The following is a 19,767-nucleotide window of genomic DNA, read 5'->3' as shown; positions in this document are numbered from 1 at the left end:
ACCTCATCAGCAACGGAATAGAAACAAGCGGGTCAATTCTTCAAATTATCGTTGATGGTTAGTTTTCGTTGCTGACGAGGTCGATAATTTCCCTACAGCAAAGTACAGCACGAGTCAGAGTTCTTATGTCAAAATGCAACTTCTGAATAGAGATCCCCCTCCCACTTTCAGCTGATGTTCAACAAACACAAACCCGGAAGATATTAAATGCCGGTGTTTTTCCTGCACGAGGGTGCTTTTGATCTTCATACAACTATCAGCATTCATGTGCTGTCTTCCTCTGTGTTATGTATTTTATTTTTTTAATTTGTTTATTTATTTTTTTTCATGTATTTTAGTTAGGCAGTGATCAAGCATAATTTGTAGGTCAGAATTTTGATAATCAATCAGTTGAGGTCTACTTAGGCACCGTGCACACTATGTTGGAGAACTCCGTCATGAAAACGCAGCTTTTCAAAAACTCTCTTCAAACTGGACGAATTTGAAACCACCGGCTTTATGTTTCATTGTGGACGTCACGGTAATCATGATTTCCTTGCCCGAGTTTTTCTCTAACACACACCCAAAATTACCGGTGATTGCTGCCATTTCAAATTTCTCCTGCGTAGTGTGGACGGAAAACATTTGATGCGTTTTCAGAGTGAAAACGCCGTTTTCAAATTTCTCCTGCGTATTGTGATCGGGGCCTTATGCTGGTGAAGTGATGAACATATGACATGCTGAACATATGATATCTCACGTTTATTAAGTGATGGAAACGAAATGGCTAATACATGAAGTAGATCGTAGACGTCAGCCGTGGTAGAACTACGAAAGAGAATGCAATCTCTGTAGTCATATTTAAACTCGAACAGCTAAAAAGAGAACATGAGAAATATACATCAAAAAGGAAGGATATTGACCATAATGTCAGATGAAAGACTTACTGTTTTTATCTCACGGAGTTCTTACATGTACTCATTACAGTGCTTCTCCTCTACTTAAATACGTTTTATCCACTCAAACCCCATAAACTGCCCACATGCTGCTTCTTTCTCTTTGAAAAGTCTACACCTCTCTAACGATGTCCTCAAAACCTTTCACGTGCAGCTGCCACTGAATACTCTGACCATACAATTCACGTTAAATCATAAAAACCCTTTTATTTCTAGTTAATTTGTTTCCAGATACTGTAACAATATTTTCTCACTAAATTTGTTACGATCGGCAAACACTAGACGACACGAAGCGGGGACATGCTGCAACGACAGTTTTCCTCGTGTGACAAGCCCGTCTTCCGGCGAACGGGGAAGGGAAAAAGAAAGAAGGCCTGATCGCAGGTTAACGGAAAAGTTCAGACGGTTGTACATAATCAGCTGGTTTGAATTCGTGTGTCATGGAGCAGACCTCAATTTTCAATCTCAAAACGTGTGGACTACTTTGGCAAACCGTACCCGATACAACAGAAATGAGCCGACATCCCCATCTTCGTGTGCACCAAGTTGGGTACTGTCCAATGCGTACACACGGCGGCAGGGGCTTGTGTCCGCTTCACGTCCTAGCAACATGTCCCTAAGTGTGTGCCGACCTTAAGCATTCACCCAAGGAAAAACTCGAGCAAAGTCTCTCCATCAATTCATGAAAGATGTGGGCTAAACTCAACAGAGCTCACAGCGCATTGTCAAACTCGTAACCGAGACCCACATGACAAATGAACTCGATAACAAAGTCGCATTTCAGTAGAAGTGAGCTGCTTTGATTTTTCCACTGCACGCTCCTGTCTTCAACTCCGCTGGCTCAGTGGAGCGGCACTATCGTAATGCAGATCAAACATTGGAACCAGATGAACTTTGGTTTTATCGCGGTCGGAATCTATCTTCATTCATAGTATACGTCACTGTTGAAACCCCAAGCCCGACAATATAACCCACTATGGCTCCAATCGCACACGGAATGGGCCAAACCTAAAAGAAATCAAGAAATCCATAACTCATTCACAAATACTTAGTTCGGTGAGTCTTCATATTTTTAACCCGTATATTGCCCAAGGAAGCTACCGAGACCGTACTGCATGTAGTATGCACAAAAAATCAATCGACATTGAGGTACTAAAGAAGTGAACACTTGGTTTTAAAGGCTGCTGTACTAACAAGTATAGCCAGAAGTCAATAAAGTAACTTGTGTAATAAGAATAACCAGCAAGCCACACATGTCCGCAATGCGGACTTATTTTGTTATGAACATTTCACAAAGGTTAGCTCACATCAGTCACCATTCACTGGGAAATTCACGGGTTAAATCATAGAGCACTTTGATCCTTTAAGTATCCATTACAAGCAAGTCTTGTCACGGACGATGTATAACCGGTTTTTACCCTGGCTAATTTACATAGTTTGTTGTTGTGCATAGCCAAAAGTGACAGAGTGGTGTGACTACAGCTTATGCAGCTGGTTTCTCAAGTTTCTTAGCTTTAAGTTTGTAGCTACTGGTTGTACTTGTGGCATGTTCATGTTATTTCCTACGCCTGGAAGTCTTAACATGATCTTTCACAATATTCAGAATATCCTGGATGTCCACTGGACAGGGGGGCCACAAGCAACTACAGTTATCATTTATCTTTCACACCAGAATAATTCACTTGCCATTTATAGGCTGGTTTCACTAGTGCAAAAACTCAAGCATAAGCAACAAAAAGAGATGCAGTAAGATCTTGTAAATTTGCAGCATTTGTCAGGAAACTTTCCAGGTACCAAGGTACTACATTTACTTTAAGGACATTAGGCAACTGCATGGTGCTGCTTATGCATGTCTCATGGTGAACACCACCCACCCCCCCTCCACCCCAACCCCCCTCCGGCTATGAGCTTGAAGAACATCTATATCGTTATGATATGTATGAGAATGAATACAGTCCCCCCCTTGCCTCACCTGCCAGGGCCTGTCCCAGTCCAAGGGAATTGGAAAAGCACCCAGCCATGCTCCTATCAGTGTAAATACGATGGAACACTGGAAATATGCTTCAGGTGTGGCATCGGACCTGTCAAAACAATCACTTTGATAAGTTGTTTTGAAACGTTTATATTCTTAGTTCTGTATTGTTATATATTATTTTTATAAAATGCAGCTCATTTTTCCTAGATTTGTTTTTGTTTAACCTTGATAGAGGACCCTTCTGTAAACTACTTTGTGATGTAGGCCTCCTCATCAAAGATTATTTATTTATTTCAAATCAAGTTCATACAAAGTGAATTAAAACTAAAGAAAAAGTTCACACAAGGTCCTGTGGTACATCCTTCTACATGTGGAAATGCCTCAATTGGTTCTCTTCACAAGGTGCCTGAGAAGGGAGTTTACATCATACAAACAAGACTTTCATGGTAGATCAAATTCTTCTTGGTTCCATCTTGTGGTTCTCAGTCTAGGAGGGTTGTCCAATACACACAAAATAATTCGGATAGACTAAGGTGACCGTGGTGAGCGACCAGACACACTGGAAGTTATTTTGCGAGAGACTCCAGCAACTCCATCTGACAACTTCATAGAGAATATTGTAGAGGGTGATCTTCTCATCCCGACACAGGTTGTCATGACCGGTGCAGTCAAATGAAAGTCGACCCAACTTGCCTGAAGCCATTTTGCGAGAGACATTCATAGTTTCTAAATATTGCCGCACAACCTCCATTTGTCCACAAAATATCTTACATGTATCATCACAAATGTCACTCTCACAAGAACAAAACAGTTGGAGCTCACCCCAGTCACTCACCAAGTATGAAGTTTTGAGTCACTATCATGCAAAGCAAGAATAACTACTCCTTTCAGTGTAAAATCAGTCTCCTACTTGACTAGAATGGGTGGTACATGCAGAGTTTTCAAATTCTCATTCAAGATGGGATTGTGTGAGTCACATCGCAAATGTAAATGTGGTATGAGATCACATTGTCAGTGGAAATTGGTGTATAACTTGCATCATACAAGTTTTCAAAAGTAAATATCCCCTAATGGTGACCAGGACATGGAGACATCATAACTTTCACAGACAGACATCTGTTAAATATTACATGTGATAAATTACATGTATTGATAATATTAAATAGAAATGTTGCCCAAAAAGCTTTTCATTTTTTGCTAGTTTTGTCATTTTATTCATTTTTTGTTAGTTTTGCTAGAAAAACTTTCTTTCGAAGAAAAAATTTACCAGCAAATTGTGTGCAATTTCACATGTTCTAAACCTTGTGAAGATACATGTACAATGTATATAAAGGCATTATGGTGTACTGACCAGGCACTGAAAAATATCCTTGGTACGAGTTCCATCTGTGCTCCTAGCAAACTACAGGCAGGAAGGACAACCAGAAGAGACATCAGTAAGGCCCAACAGAACGTCTCTTCACTCTGTCTGTTAAAAAAAAAATGAAATTTAGCACATCAGTGAGGATTGGTAAATTGTATGTTGATTTTCTATTTTTGTACTCCCAGAATTACTCAAATTATATAAAAATAATAGAGACTGCTTTGACTCTGATCTTGAATCAAACATGACGATTTTGCCTTCGACACTCAGTTAACTATTAACATGCAATTAGTAAACACTCAAGTGCTGCATCTTCATGATATATACCCGATACAGTTCAAACTTTATATACCCTTGTGACACAACATTAGAAACGAAAATATATAAAAAATATATATATTTAGGACATTACAGTCAGTATCAGGGGTTGGCAACTGGTATTTTATTACTACTTATAGTCAGAATGGTTTTCAATTGGGTGTTATAAAACCAAAACCAAAGTCACTCCTGCCAGTCACAAAGGACAGGCAATACAGGACTTGAACCCATCAAAACTCAAAGTAAAATACATGTGGCTGACTAGAAGCACGGGAAAATGTGTGCAAGCAAGTCAAGACTGGTTTTGGTTTGACTTCTGATTGTTTGAGAAAGTGGCGCAAGGTTTTTTTTGGCCAATCATCTAGCGCAGTAATGCAAAACCAATTACTTTTCAACAGTCAAATGAAAACCGCTAGATATATAGTAATTGATTACAATTTAGGGAGTGATCAGACAGGTAAATTCAAAATCGGACGAGTGCACAGCAGGAGGCCAATTTTGTAAAGGTCACAGCGTCTGCAATGTGTGCAGAGGACTAGATGATAAGGTAATATCTGCCTGATGCCCAGGCCTTTAAGATTATATACCCTTGATATTTCACATAGATTTCATAACATTATTTAAACAGAGACTTACTCCAAGATTGAAGCTCCAAACAATATAGCAATAAGATGGAATACTGCTGCTGATCCAAATACCAATATGATCAGTTTGACAACGTGCCATATCTGTGAAAAATAAGATGCACATTTCTAGTATTGTATCAGCGGGGTACCAAAATTAATTAGCTCTTATTAACCGAGCAGAAGGTCTGTATGGGAGAATCTTGACCGAGTTTGAGAGTACAGACCGAATGCAGTGAGGTCTGTACACACGACTGAGGTCAAAATTCTCACATACAGATCGACTAAGCTCGGTTAATAAGATGTTTATTATATGGCAAACAAGAAAAAATTAATTCGTTTAATGTAACTGGTTTGTACTAGCTGACATTTTGCTTGCGAATGATGATGAGCTGAACTTAATTCTGCCAAACTTGTCCTCTTTACCTTTTTCCTCATCAGGCTTCGTACTTCCATAATATGAATATTTTCTGGAACTAATATTTTGGAAGAAAATAGTCAATATTTTTGTATTTAGTTTGCAACTTTTTCATGGCAAAATGTGATCGGTCGAGATGCTAGTCTAAATGGGAAAATCTAGACCGCAGACAATCAAATTCGTGAATTCGGTAGTTTCCAGTCCTTGTGAGACAAAGCCATATAATAATAACAGTTAATGATTTAATATAAACCATTCAAATGAAATAAAACTATGCATGTATCACTGTGTTAAATTCCCCTCAATAATGATATTTTTATTATTTAGTTACAAGAAGCCATTTTAATATATTTGGTTGGTTAATAGATTATCCTTATCAAATTATTAATATTAGCTAATGTGGCCAAATTTGGTACATGCTTGAGCATTATAATTTTCCTTGTTTTTCTTTTTCTTACGTACCTCATCATTTACGAACATTTTTTTCATACCATCTTTAAATAATGTCATTAAACTGTAATAACTAATCGGAAAAAGGATGAATTGTAACATACCGTCAATTTTATCCGCGATTTCATCCGAATGAGAGTGAAACATAACACAGAGAACACCATACAAAACAGCCTCAGTGACACTGCTGTGCTTGTTATCAATGACGTGGATGGCGAAGCATAATTTGAAACAGCGACAGCCGTCCAAGCTGCCAAGATCTGCACTAAACTGATGGTACAATAGTCTTTCGAGCTGTAAAAATGCAAAAACCCAGGTATGGCCGCCATATTGTCCTAACTCGTCGGCTAGCCGATTAGATCTGGGGCGAGGATTTTGCTCGTACCCAGATTTTTTTTTCATTGACAGCCTCAACACCTCCATTTGGCGGGAAAGTAAACAATAGCCTCGGTTGCTCGAATATTTGTCCGCGGATGTTATCTGTTCCGAGAAGCGAACAGTTTTCCGAGAGCGGAGCTCCAGGAAAACTGTGAACTTTGAGGAACAGATAATATTCAAGGACGAATACCGTTGGCTTTATTATCCTTTAAATGTTTTTCGCGCGGTTTTTAAAATTGGGAAATATCCGGGTGATATTCCCCAGTTTTCAGGCACGTGACGCGTTTAAACCAATCGCGCGAGAGCCAAAATATTTAATGGATTATAAGCTCGGATGTTTGTCCTTGGACATTATCTGTTCCGAGAAACGAACAATTTTCCGAGGGCGAGGCTTGAGGAAAAATGCGAGCTTCGAGGAACATATTATGTCCAAGGACAAATATCCGAGCATATTTTTAAAGTCAAATGGAGATTATTTAGTTTATTATCCAAAATTATTATATGGCTTGTGTTTGTAGCCAATCTAAAGCGCGCTCTGATTGAGTAACTGTAGGGCATTATTCTCCCGTAATGCCCACGGCCCGATTACGGGCCTGCAAAGACAGAGCAAACTGCCATATAATAAACATCTTATTAACCACGAACGTTCGGTCTTTACGGACAAATTTCAAACTTCGACCTTGCCATATTGTCCGGTCAATTAGTCTTTGAAAGCCACAGGCGGACGCTGTTGTAACATAATTATTTTAATCATGTAACGTGCGCTGTGATTGGAATACGATCATGACGGCACCACTTTTCATTTTAAAATAGCACTGGAAAAAGGCTACATCGTGTAAACATGGACTGATTCAATTTGTAAAATCCCGCATTCACTGTGCAAACAGGACAGCAACAGGGGTTTGTATACCATTTACCCAAAAATGTCGGATATTTCGTTCAAATGTAAGTGGCAAGACGTACAATTTTGGCGCGGCCGACCGGAAAGTTTTCGAAATAAACGGAACGTCTTGAAAGGTAGCCCAGGATTTCCAACCGAAAAATGCGAATGGAAATGTGTCTACCATTTGCAATATATTTTTTACAATAACTGTCTAATTTCTGGCGCGCTGATTGGCTCATTTTTATCATCAATAAGAGTACAGACGGATAAAATTTTAATTTATGCAAGCTTTCAAGTTCAAATTTAAGCTGTCAAACTGTCAACTTTTTAACCAATGAGATTCTATGGACTTTTTTTAAGTAGCCAATCAAAAAGCGAGCAAAGCTATTGACAATGTTCGCGTCATTTTGAATAAAATTCACCTATATCTGTTTACGGCAAGTTTACGCGTCTTTTCCCCTCATTTATTCCCGGCATTTGACCAGCTTGGGGTTCTGTTATTGTAAAAAACAAATTGACATCAGTTTTTTATGCGTCTGTCCTCTTACTGATGATAAATTTCTTCATAACATTGTCAAAGTTTACTGCGGAACTACTCGCCCGCAGCTCGTGGTTCCATAGCCACTTTGACAATGTTATGCCGCAATTTATCATCAATAAGAGGACAGACACATGAAAAACTGACGTCACTTTGCTAACCTCATCACCATCTTGGAATTATGATCAGGTCGAACTCGCCCCATTCTCCTTCGAAAAATTGAACGTTTTTGACTAAATGGTAAATGGACAATCTGAACGGAATTTACTAAAATGGATCTTTGCTTACCATTTGTACAAACAGTTGACGAACCAGGTTCTGCGTGTAAATGGTAAACAACCTAGGGTAAACCCTTTAATACCCAGGAGTGATGAAAATTCAATTTCTCGTTACAATACCAACACATTATCAAGCAGGACGGTGGCGAGAATACATAAAATCATCAACTTAAAGATATTGTCTTGATGCACAACGACATTCACAAAACTAAAATTGAAAGAACTGTATGACTATGAGTAAGAAGAATTAACGTTTTAATCTTACGACCGAAAGGCAAACGCTGCAACACGAATACAAAGAAACTAGAAATTGAAAAATTTATTAAATTCTCAACGACAAAATCAGGATTTCTTCCACGCCAGCTGCAGAGGAAGTACGCGACATAATATACCCTTTAACAGCTTTTCTTCCACCGCACTGACGATAAAACATTCTTTCTCTCTCCCTTTACGCGGTCTTTCTTAATGTACACATTAAAAATATTCTCACGATTAAAAAAAAAAATTCTGTACAATTTCTTTACACGGAAGCTTCGGCGGCCACATGGACTTACTTCTACATTATATTTGTATTGCTACATCTTGATCTAATAAAAGCTGGAAAAAGAGAAATAAATAATTCACCAGCGAAGCCTCTACGTACACTGTGAACACCCTATTTGCCGGTTTTTCTGTTTGCCGGCTTCACTTTCTATACTAGCTACAAAATGGCAAAGTCTGATACAGAAATGCACTAATACACGCGCCTATAAAGCAATTTCAAAATGGCCATTTGCCTGATTTAAATAGACTGCCAGCAGTCTCGCCTTTTGCTCTAACATCTGCGCGCGGGGCCGGTGGGAGGGGAGAGAACGCCAAAAAAAACAATGATAAATATCAGTGAACGGGCACCAACTACTCGCTGCTCTTGGAAATCGTGCTCGTTCGTTCGGTTTTTACATTCTTCCGTGGATTTTAGAGCAAAAAGAGAGGCTGTGTAGATTCAAGCTGAGGATTGACGAATCAGAATGTGCCCCAGGTTCAGATGGAAAAGTTGCTAAGCAGAACACGTGTCACTATGACCTCATGTAAGCATCACAGACTGGTTAAATTATAAACAATTATGACAACGCGGTGATCACTGGCCGGTACTTTTGCGCAGAACCAAGCTTGGGAAGTGCAAATTTCAGAGAATTTCAATTTAGCAAGGTATTGGCGGGATTGAAAACGTCTAAAAACGATTTTCTAAGTTAATTTCAATCTGAAATACTACATATCTAGAAGACTACTATCTTAAACGTATGTCAACCGTGGGCGTCCCGATATAAACAGACTAGGCGTTTCACCGCGCCTTTCAATAACACGTGCATTCTGTTTAATCAACGATTCCGTGTTTCTCTACCATTGACCATCTCATCGGGCCTCTCAGGGAACAGAAGTTTACTTCTACGGGTTAAAATTTCACGCCAGTGGGATGTGATTGGTAGATTTCGACCCATTTTCGTTGGTTGTCGTCGTAATAATGGAGAGCTTAAGCAACGACGACGACGACGGCTACGACGGCAACGCCTACGACGGCAACGCCTACGACGGCAACGCCTACGACGGCAACGACGACGCCGAGGACGACGCCTAGACAAAAATGAATTTCTATTATACCTTCGAATTGCGCAATTGTCTAGATCTATTTAGTGCGCCTACTCCTAAATATGCAATGACAGCGACTGTCGTCGTTCGCGTTCCTCAGACTTCGCAGAACTTGGTCATTTTGGACGGCTAAAAAATGAACAGACTTTTAACGCACGTGAGAAGCCATTGTTCTTATTAAACCTTTTGTTTGGTGACGTTCTCGTTGGCGTGGTCGTCGTGGTATGCTTAAGCCCACTAATGATTGGCGGCGGCCAAAAACGTAACTTTTAGTAAGGTTTTGAACTTCAGAGTTCGCGTGTCATTAAAAGACGCAGTAGTATATACACTACAAAACCCACTTTCAAGTAGTAACCATGGTTGTCAAGGAGATGATTGTTGTGTAACGTCACAAGCTGTTGCTACGCAACGTCATGTATCTTTCAGTACGCACCAAGCTAACTCATACTACTTTAATTTATAATTATAGTACATCAATTCCCTTTACTTAACGACGACTTTCCATAAAACGACGCCTGTTCATTCGTCTGTAGTATTGACAATCTTTTGACCCCATCAAGGATTAGATCGCCACTTGTCCGCGGCCTCTCGCCGCGCATCGGGTAAGATTTGATTACGGACCCCTCCCAGGACATTGGACGTAGCCTCTGTAGCCAGGATAAGGGGCTGGACCACGGTGGCGGGGACCTGACGCAGGACACCTCCCACAGCCCCTGTCACGCCCTTCTGTTCGTGCTCATCTTTAGCGACTTGAACAATGTTTGTAGCTGTCTGACCCAGTCCCTGAAAAATAAACGTGAAAAGAGTAGGTTGGTAGCTTGGCTGCTGGTTACACAGTTGATGTATTTTATTAGTTGTATATGCATAGGACTTAAGGTCATTCCCCAGTATTGCACTGCGCATCCCTACTGCGCATAATTTCACGCGTGATTAGCGCGCGCGCATTAAAAAAATGATGGCTTTTTCTTTACAGCTGGACCTCGCCATAGAGGTAAATCGTCATTTTCTCGCAAACGAGTATGGTGACCTATCATTTTTTTTTTCTGTTGTTTTGAATTGAGTAATAAATTTCTCTGTGTAAAATAAATGTGGACCAATTCTCAACGTTAAACAAAAAGCAATCGTCGGAAACGTGAATTTAGCAAGCAATCGTGACTACAATCATAATGCTATTACAAGGATTTATATGGATGTAAACAGGGTGCTGTTGCTCCTAAACGAACATGGGGACCCCTCATTTTTATTTCAAAATTTAAGTTCCTATAATATAAAAAATCAATAGGCAAAGTTTCACAAAAATCTCAGTGCAGGTTCAATTTCAGTGGAATGACCTTAATCAACTGGATAATGTTTTGGACTCTGAATAACTGGGGCGAGGAGGTAGGTATTTAATTTTAGAGCTCCAAGTCGAACAAGGGCCATTTACAAAACATATTTCTACAGTTTGCGATTCTTTTCAGGAATCAAAATTCGAGATTTCTAGTTCGTTTTAAGATTTCTTCAATTCCAGTGAAGCAAACAAGCAAGGTGGCTCTCACTGTCTATCCTTTTTTTTTGGTTGCCCTCCTCTCAAGAGAAAATAAGAGAAAAAAAGAAAAGGAGAAAAAGCAAACAAAGAAACAAGCAGACAAACAGTTAAAAAAAGGCCAGCTGAGGAAGAAAATACCAAAGAAAGCAAAACAAGCTTGTCTGACCTCTCTAAAGACTTGGTACGCATTAGAAACACCTTCACGCAAGTCAAACGGCTGCTGTGCCAAGCGATTCTGACCGCGTTTGACTGGGGAGTCTGGACTCACTACATCATAGGCTGTTTCTGCCGCAGCCTACAGTCAAAACATGAGAGTCAAGTTAGTCAGATACTCACTACACAGCAAACGAGGACAAAAAAGTTATTAACGAAGACATTTACCATGCACCATTAACTAATAGGCCCTTTTCACCACAATCTTCGTTCCTGGGAGACTCGCATCGACAAATTAGCGCAATACAGTATCCACAATGTTTACAAAATCCTTATCGTACAATTCGTAAAGTAATGAGGTAGTTATTTCGTCTTTTAGCAGTCTTATTTATACTGGAAGCACAATGACATCTTATCGCTAACTACCAAATCGTTAACTACCAGAAGTCTAGCTATCGTGTCATTGGTTACTTCCAAAGGTTATCGTTACCTTTAGGAATTGCCAGAGTTAGGGGGTCCCAAAACTGTCTAACGTTCGCACAGTCGCTACTTGCAGTGCGCACTACGTTCGTTAGGAATTCTGTCACATAACTGAAGCTAAGGCATGCAATGGAGATATCATGCGGATGCACAACCCACGTGACCAGTCATTTCACAACGTGTGGATCGTCGAGGATGTCGAAGACGTTTTCCATTCGACCAAAACGTTTGGTTTGGATTGCTCGAAATTTTCAGAGGTGAATAAAACAGCATCTTTCGGAACTTGTGAACACAAAGACTACCTCGCGAAGTATACCCAAACTTTCAAAAATTTCATGCTGGGAATTTTCCTTCGATCCGATTTTTCTCGTTGAATTTTCGGAATTTTCGGTTGGATGGCTCGCCCGTCAGAAACATTTCCACCGTTTCGAAAGTTGAGATTTTACGGCCAAATGGAAAGTACAGTGGGCCTTTTTTACGATTATAGGAATTTTATGGTACCACTTGAGTCCCAACATATCGTAAGGAACGCTTAAAATACGCATAAGGTAACAATTTCTAAGTAGTCCAGCGATCGTTAATCCTTTAATTACAATAATGCCACTGAAGAACTAATCTGGCAGTGGTGCATATCAGCAGTTAGCTAGGACATTTCCTACAACTACAAAATTGGATAAGCAAACTACACAGTTAACTATTACGATAATAAAGACACGAGTAAATGATAAGGTCATACAGATTATTCCTGTCAGATAACACGAACATTACCTCTTACCTGTATCAACTGCACAACTCTGTTGGTGAGTTCAAGGAAGGCCATGGCCGATGAAGTGGTGAATGAGTTGGCACCCCTCTGGAGCCCCCTCATGACACGCCCATCCCGCCGATACTGGTCTATAGGCAGCCACACTAGGTCCACGAGTCCCTGGAACAACTGTAGAAACGAGTGCACGGGTCCGACCCCTCCTAGTATCCTGGACAGCTGTGTGCCTCTGATGTCCGCCAGCCATTCGGACAGAGCGTAGCTTATGACCCTGTCTATTCCAAGTAAGCCGCTACGACAGCACAGACGCTTTAGACGAAGCTCGGAGCAGTTGAGCTGGGCAAGACCGATTAGTAGACCAGCAAGGGTTCCCTAGAGCAAAGAGATTCCTCATCAACAGGAAAAGAAACGATCATACAGTTGAACCGATAGTAACTGACTGAAGGGCAAGTACAAGGGAAATGATAATAATAAAGTGTATTACCGGAACAATGAAACAATAGGAGGATCGAAATGCACCAATCACAGCCGACCTTTGTGATATAAATGATACCGTGCAATCAGTCGACCTTATCGCCTGAAGAAGACTAGCAGTAAGCAGTCTAAACGTCGCGATCTACATCTCAAGTGACTACATCATGAGACAAACGATAATACACTTTATTATTGCATCTACCACAATGAATAACAACAACCTTTTCCTCGACAAGGGAAATGGTTCGTAAAAACAGAGAATTCAAAATAACCGAGTTCGAATTCGCGCGATCCAACTGCATTACATCCTCTGGGTGGCGCCAATTGAATATAGATATATACCGGTGTTATAAAGTTATATTTTTTTATTATTGTGTGGGATATCTGAGGTATTCCACACTATTGTCATCGGCTCATGTCCGTTAATGCAAATGAGGTATTCCGCACATGTACCCTTTGGGTACCTATTTTATTAATGGAAACAGCATTAGTCAACGAATCCCGAGGTTCGGGCTTAACTAAGCCTTGGTTAGGGCAATCATACTGCATTCTTAAATCTGCTATTACTATCCCCATCCAGGAAATGGAAACCAGCGAAAAACTTAAACAACTTGTAAAAACATTCTAGAAGGCATAAACAGCTATAGACTTGCAGCTATAACTAATGAGCGCTGGTATATGGACGCGCTACTTCAGTGTACCTGTCGCTCTCTCTGAATGTTGAGCTGCAGACAACGCACTATTTTACCTGTTCCATGTCGACTCTCTTGCCATGATAGTCTAGCCTAATGGGAACCTCGGGAGAGAATATAAAGGACCTGAAAAACGTGGGGGCTGGTTGAGGAGTATCTGCCTCGGACTCACTGGCCGAGTTCACCAGGGTCTCCTCAGCGTCAGATAACTCTGTTAACCAATCAGAAGCTGGCGGCGGTTTAACGGGACTGGAATCCACTGAGCTTGATCCTAAGAAACAAAACAACACGAAAACAATAAAACAAATCTTTTTTTTTTTTTAGGGTCAAAATAGAATAAACGGGCGTGGTGACCATTCTCAGAGTAAAGCAAAACATCGCGCAAAATACAGCGCCTGAATGACAATATCAGCAAAGTTAGTTTTCTTCCACATTAAAAGTCTTCAAATGGAAGCAAAATACTGGTGAAAGATGTGATTTATCATTTTCAAAGAAGTCTAACAAAGCTGAGGGCAGCTGCATTTTCCATGAACCATGTACCATATATTCGACATTGTATTTCCCGTGGAATTTGACTCGGTCTGCAGGCAGTTGCATATACAATAAGCCTGGGCTGGTGTACCTTTGGGGTTTTTAGCAGCTTCGCCCATGATCTCCGAAAAGAAATTCCTCAAGAAAAACAAGGCATCCTAGAGAGAACAAACAAAAGGAAAAGAAAAAGAAAAGTCAGTCAACCCCTAAGCACATAGGTAGTAGCAAATTGTCTTAAATCGTCAATTTGACGTATGGAAAAGTTCCTTATCAAGTTTTCGATACTACTAGCGATTGGAATGGATACTACTTACGCGCGAATTTTAAATTGCAACATTGTTGCGCACAACAAGCTCCACGCATTTGGCTTCATCCAAAATCTTGCAACACAATGGAACTGGGTGGCCAAACGTAAGAAACATGTTGTGCACACCAAAGCTGCAATACTCTGCGTCGAAATGTTGCGTGTGTTTGACCGGGCCTTTATACACGTTCCCATCGCGCTTTTCTGCAACAGCAGTTGAGATCGCTTATTCAATAACAAGACTGACAACAGATAAAGAACTACTGCACCCAAACGTTTTCTCACTCTATTATGATATCGGTGTCAGTAATACGATGATCGGTGGAGAAGAATACCCTGGTAATAATAATAGTGGAAAGATAACCGTAAACCCTAATCACCCTAAGGCATGCAAGGGGCTTCGTATCTCAGCACCGATAATGAGCTTGGGGCCTCAGCATGACTGCTGTCCTTCTGCAACAATTCCTTATCTCTAGAATGATTTGTTGAGGGTCCAACATTGGTTTGTCGGGATACGGGATGAGAATGAAAATAGAGCGAGATGTCGCATGGCAGAAATTTTAACTATGTTAATGGCGGGATGCGGGCTAAAAATACTTCGGCGGGACCGGGATTTACTCATTTTGACAGGCAGGATGCGGGATAGTTTTAAAATTGACGGCGGAATGCGGGACGAGAAACAGAAAATCACAGGTATCAGATGTCACGCGGAAAACTGCTACTCTAACAAGGCGAGATCGGGATAAACATTCTGACTGGGGCGGGATGGCGGGATTGATCCAAAAACAGTGGCGGGAAGCGGGATTAAAAAGGCTGATGATGGACCCTCTGTCGTTGATTCGTCTGATAGAGAAGGTGAACATCAATGCGATAAGAGAATCGCCAGACATTACCTGATCAACATTGAGCCTCAGTGGCTGTATGGACACTCTCAGATTACACTCCTGTGCTGTAAGACCAGGATCAGGCCGAATGTACAACATCTTGAGCAGGACCTGATAAAAGATTTTAATTATGTGCAAAGCCCCTTTACCCAAACGTCCTTTTAAGTAACTAGTCACGGAAAGACCGAACGGGGTATGCTGAAAGGACGTCTTGGCAATGGCGAGAAATCGCTAAGAAAAACAGATTGTTGTACTCCCCAGCTAAAATTTCTTCGGCAGTTTCACTAAAAAAAAGGTAAATATTGATGACAGAAAATGTACGGTAAAATGCCTGTACGGACGTGAATTTCTATCGTTTACTTGCTCTACGGGAAGAGTCAATTCGTGATTAAAACAAGATCATCTTTTTATAAAAGAGATAGCCTTCGTTGGAGAAAGACTTTGACCTCAATTAAGATTAAATATGAAACTGAAAAAATATCAACAAGAAAAACTTCTTTGACAAGAAATGGGTGCTCATTCCGATATAATTAACTATGCCCATCTTATTATTTATAACACTGCTTTTTTTATTTTAATATGAATGTATCATTAAAATTGTTGCTCACTGCCATAACATGACTGTAAGTAGCATCAATAATCGTCTTTTTTTGTAAGTAGTGTAAGAGTTGTATCGTAAGTTAAATAAGTAATCGTATCGTATTGTTTTGTAGAGTACGTTATGCAAATTGTATTATTATAAGTAGCACCTGTAATTGTATTGCTTAGTAAGTAGTGTAAGCAGTGCGTAAGTAATTAAATTGAAAGTAACTGAATTGTGTAAGTAGACGTATCAGTGGTGTAAGTAGGGTGAATCACAATTAAAGTTATTAAAAAAAAAAAAAAAACCCAGACTTTGAGCCAGATCTCATGGCATTTACGTTCTTTTCCCCCAACCTCTTCTCCCCGCTAAATACATACAACTCTACAGAGGGCCCTTACCATGTTAGCATGGGACTGTTTTGGACAGGCTTCGGACGTGTACTGGTACAAGAACTTGTTTATCTGTGAATGTGCTAAGCGGTCCCTTATCTCTATATCCTGTACGAGCACCACCAGCCGCGACGCCTGCTCCGTGTGTTCTGGGTACTGCTCATACTGTAGACGAATCTGAAGAAAGCACGAAAAAATCAAACACTATGTTTTACACTGAATTGAAACTCCCTTTGATTCTCTAGCCTCTGAAACGACGTTTCGCGTGTATGAAGTCCACTTTCTCTAGCTTGACCATGATTCGTCGGCACGGTCTCTGCGATGCTACAATAAAATCCCCTCAGTCACGTATCCTCCCAAAGTAACACGCTAGGCAATCTGAACATCATCAGGTTATGTTTCGTCCGGCAGTTTGCTTGTTGAGAACTATCCTTTCTAAATTGACTTTTAGATAATTTTTCAGAAGAAACTTAACGCTCAATCTACCCCCGTGGGACCAAAAGCATCCCTCCTACCTGCAGTGACAGCCGTTCTTTGGGAAGTCACGCAACAATTCTCCACACATAACGGTCGTTAGCGGAGAGGACAGTTGCATGACAAACAACGGCTGCGACGCAGGAAATCAAATGCTACTCACCTTGTTCAAGTGAAACTCCATCAGTACATGGTTATTCCTGTTAGGTCCGCCGCTATGTTTTTTCACGGCGTTAGTTGATGTTGCAGTTTTTTTACTGAACAGTACAGTGGGCCTTTTAACAAAAGAACTCTCAACAGGCTTGCCTTTTTCATCCAGTGCAAAGCTTATTCTGCCAAGAACAGAAAAAAAGTGATAGTTATTTTCGCTCATGGAGACTCCGTCTCCACACTGTTTACGAACAAACGTTGAAGTTCTACGCGTGAAAATCCTTAACAGACCAATCTCTCTCTAACTTACTTTTTCTTTTGGTCACGTGACGATGAGCCACCAAAATCCTTCCCACCAAACAAGTGCCAGACTACAGACATCTCCTTCAATGTGTAGCAGAACACCGCTGGCGGAAAATGACTAGGGGCGCCAAGTTGATCACTTGGACCAATCTGCGAAGAGAACATATAAACAATGAGTTCTCACTTACACTGAGGACATTTCATGATATCATGTAAGGTATTGGTACATGAGGTCGACAAAATACCGGCAGCAATGCTGGGCGACTTTTACGTTACCGCATCATTGATTCACTGCTGACGTCGCTCATCATTGCCGCGATAATGCATGTTGATCATTAATGCTTCCAGTATTTCTCGAACACATCACTTGCACTTAAGAAAAACATGGCAAAAAATGAAAATGGTTGAAAGTATGACCAAACACTAGTGGACTTAACAGTCGATTCTTCACACATGGCCAACTAACCTTGTGAGCAGGGTCACGACAGTAAGGCTTCAGTAAGGCCGTTGTAAAGAGATTCAACGGTATTTCAAAACATACTGCAGCTAGCTAGCGGATATAAAAACAGGTATACGGGACTGTTTCTTTATTTGTTGAAGAACACATCTCCCCATAAAAAGCAAAAGGAGAGAATGTAGGATGAAGTTTACTCGGAAAACATTGTTTCCCCGTTATAAATTTCTGTAGTTCATGCATGTAATTGTCCTGGCCAACTGTCGTGGGAAGGAAAAAGTGATTAATTCTCAATTTCTCCAATTCCCCATAATTCACTGTCCGCCCCACATTTTGCATAAATTATTGTTGTGAAATGCTCTTGGGAATATGCAGACCTCCAAGAGCATTTTTTTCGGGGCGGGGGGGGGGGGGGAAGGGGGCAAAAAGAGTGAGTTACGGGGAATGGGAAAATAGAGAATAGAGAGGGAAGAAGTATAAGAGGTTTAAGATTACTGTACCAACTTTATAACTACTTACTGGAACGGTAAAATGATTCTCGACAATGTTGACTTGTTCATCTGTGAGGCATTTGATGATTACTTCATGGCTCAAACCCTCGGGTTCTTTATCGGGATGTTCCAGGATACAAAAATCGTCATCACTGTCCTCTTCGTCAGACTCCCCCGGATTTGCCAACTCCACGCCTGTATCTTCAGGGGGGAAATGCTCCTCTACTGGACTAGCCAACTCATCGTCAGGGAACAGGAACAGATCTCTTCTCGGTGATCTGGACAGTTGAGGGTTCAAATCTCCTCTGACGTTCTGTGATTTATTAAAACAACGTTAATCTTTGCAATGGACGTGAAGAAACGTCGTAACGGAGAGCGCGAAACTGAAGAGGACATTACGCTTGTAGCTATTCTTCTATGCAACTCGTCTCGAAACGAAAATTATGGAGATGAGAAACAGAAAGAAAGTGGCTTCAGTTTTCATAATAATGAAGACATCTGTTCCCGTGCGTAAATTTACCTTGCAATTTACTTCGCAAAGCCTTGTTGCACGGTAAATTGCACAAGAAATCGCTCAGCCTAACAGCACATAGTACCTTATCGTGAGAGGGCCCTTCCATAGAGTGCGTATCTACCATGGCCTCTGTCATGATACTGCTCAGCTCACCCTCATCTACGGACCCCTGCTTGAGCGGTGGATCAGCTGGACAGCGGCTAGGAGTCTAAACCGTACACAAGGGACAAAATGAAAGAGAATCGATATATCCCACATTCATAACAAATTAACACTAAGTCACTAAGGTAAACTTTAGGAAGTAGGGGTGAAGTAGAACAGATTGTTTGAAATAAATGAGGGGCACGCAAATCTAACGACTCAAAAAATATCGTTTCTAAGCCTTCAACAGGACTCAACCCTCAAACTCTTCCAGACCCCGTTTGGATGCTATGGCAGACTCCAGCCAGTACTGGCCCTCTCTCATTCACGCGACGTTACGGGAGTGGGTCCCTCTCTGCCGACAGCGTAGCGTTGCGTGAGAGAGACCAGCCAAAACTAGACTATGACAGACTCGAGTAGTGTAACAAGGTCTGTTAACTGCCAAACCAAAGAAATAAAGTGAGAAATGTTATATCAGAACCTATGAGTCTCACAAAGCTCAATAGTCGCAGCTTCCAACCGGTCTCTGAAACGCTGTGGGTTGATCATGACTCCCATTGGGGGCTCAGGAATATTACTTTTGAAGTAATTCTAGTTGTATCCACTTCTTCATTTCTCAGTCAATTTCAGCCAAGTCAACGTTCTACTTATCATTATGAACAGATTCTGTGTTG

The 19,767-nt window shown here is 40.8% G+C and overlaps 2 protein-coding genes and 1 long non-coding RNA gene across 3 annotated transcripts in view; all 3 read right to left on the bottom strand.

Moving 5' to 3' along the window:
- Nucleotides 1–1,116: 1,116 nt before the first annotated feature.
- LOC145483813 (GPI ethanolamine phosphate transferase, stabilizing subunit-like) lies at nucleotides 1,117–6,459 on the bottom strand. The gene is made up of 5 exons (XM_081462357.1): nucleotides 6,187–6,459; nucleotides 5,228–5,319; nucleotides 4,262–4,378; nucleotides 2,908–3,016; nucleotides 1,117–1,943 (listed from the first exon to the last, which is right to left on the bottom strand). Exons 1-5 carry the CDS (start codon nucleotides 6,409–6,411, stop codon nucleotides 1,836–1,838), a joined length of 651 nt encoding a protein of 216 aa, XP_081318483.1. The 5' UTR covers nucleotides 6,412–6,459; the 3' UTR covers nucleotides 1,117–1,835.
- Nucleotides 6,460–8,397: 1,938 nt separating this feature from the next.
- Nucleotides 8,398–9,902, bottom strand: LOC145485266 (uncharacterized). Its single transcript, XR_014049174.1, has 2 exons — nucleotides 9,738–9,902; nucleotides 8,398–9,692 (listed from the first exon to the last, which is right to left on the bottom strand). It is a non-coding gene; the product is annotated as an uncharacterized LOC145485266 (long non-coding RNA).
- Nucleotides 9,903–9,914: 12 nt separating this feature from the next.
- LOC145485099 (autophagy-related protein 2 homolog A-like) overlaps nucleotides 9,915–19,767 on the bottom strand; it is a 34,743-nt gene continuing 24,890 nt past the window's right edge. Inside the window, exons 27-37 of the mRNA XM_081463740.1 lie at nucleotides 19,035–19,160; nucleotides 18,467–18,751; nucleotides 17,501–17,643; nucleotides 17,204–17,372; nucleotides 16,576–16,743; nucleotides 15,604–15,705; nucleotides 14,498–14,564; nucleotides 13,932–14,146; nucleotides 12,722–13,081; nucleotides 11,480–11,608; nucleotides 9,915–10,568 (exon numbers count right to left, since the gene is read on the bottom strand). Of these exons, the coding sequence (XP_081319866.1) occupies nucleotides 10,341–10,568; nucleotides 11,480–11,608; nucleotides 12,722–13,081; nucleotides 13,932–14,146; nucleotides 14,498–14,564; nucleotides 15,604–15,705; nucleotides 16,576–16,743; nucleotides 17,204–17,372; nucleotides 17,501–17,643; nucleotides 18,467–18,751; nucleotides 19,035–19,160 (1,992 nt within the window). The 3' untranslated portion in view covers nucleotides 9,915–10,340. The remainder of the gene's footprint in view (nucleotides 10,569–11,479; nucleotides 11,609–12,721; nucleotides 13,082–13,931; nucleotides 14,147–14,497; nucleotides 14,565–15,603; nucleotides 15,706–16,575; nucleotides 16,744–17,203; nucleotides 17,373–17,500; nucleotides 17,644–18,466; nucleotides 18,752–19,034; nucleotides 19,161–19,767) is intronic.

The sequence above is a fragment of the Orbicella franksi genome, chromosome 4 (genome assembly GCF_964199315.1).
Source record: "Orbicella franksi chromosome 4, jaOrbFran1.1, whole genome shotgun sequence".
Classification (NCBI taxonomy): Eukaryota; Metazoa; Cnidaria; class Anthozoa; order Scleractinia; family Merulinidae; genus Orbicella; species Orbicella franksi.
This window is presented reverse-complemented; position numbering and strand designations above follow the sequence as displayed.

Coding starts and splice junctions, on each gene's coding strand:
- LOC145483813 (XM_081462357.1), bottom strand. CDS start 6,411: ATGGCGGCCATACCTGGGTTTTTGCATTTTTACAGCTCGAAAGACTAT. Junction 5,320..6,186: donor AATCGCGGATAAAATTGACG/GTATGTTACAAT, acceptor TATTTTTCACAG/ATATGGCACGTTGTCAAACT. Junction 4,379..5,227: donor TTTGGAGCTTCAATCTTGGA/GTAAGTCTCTGT, acceptor TTTTTTTAACAG/ACAGAGTGAAGAGACGTTCT.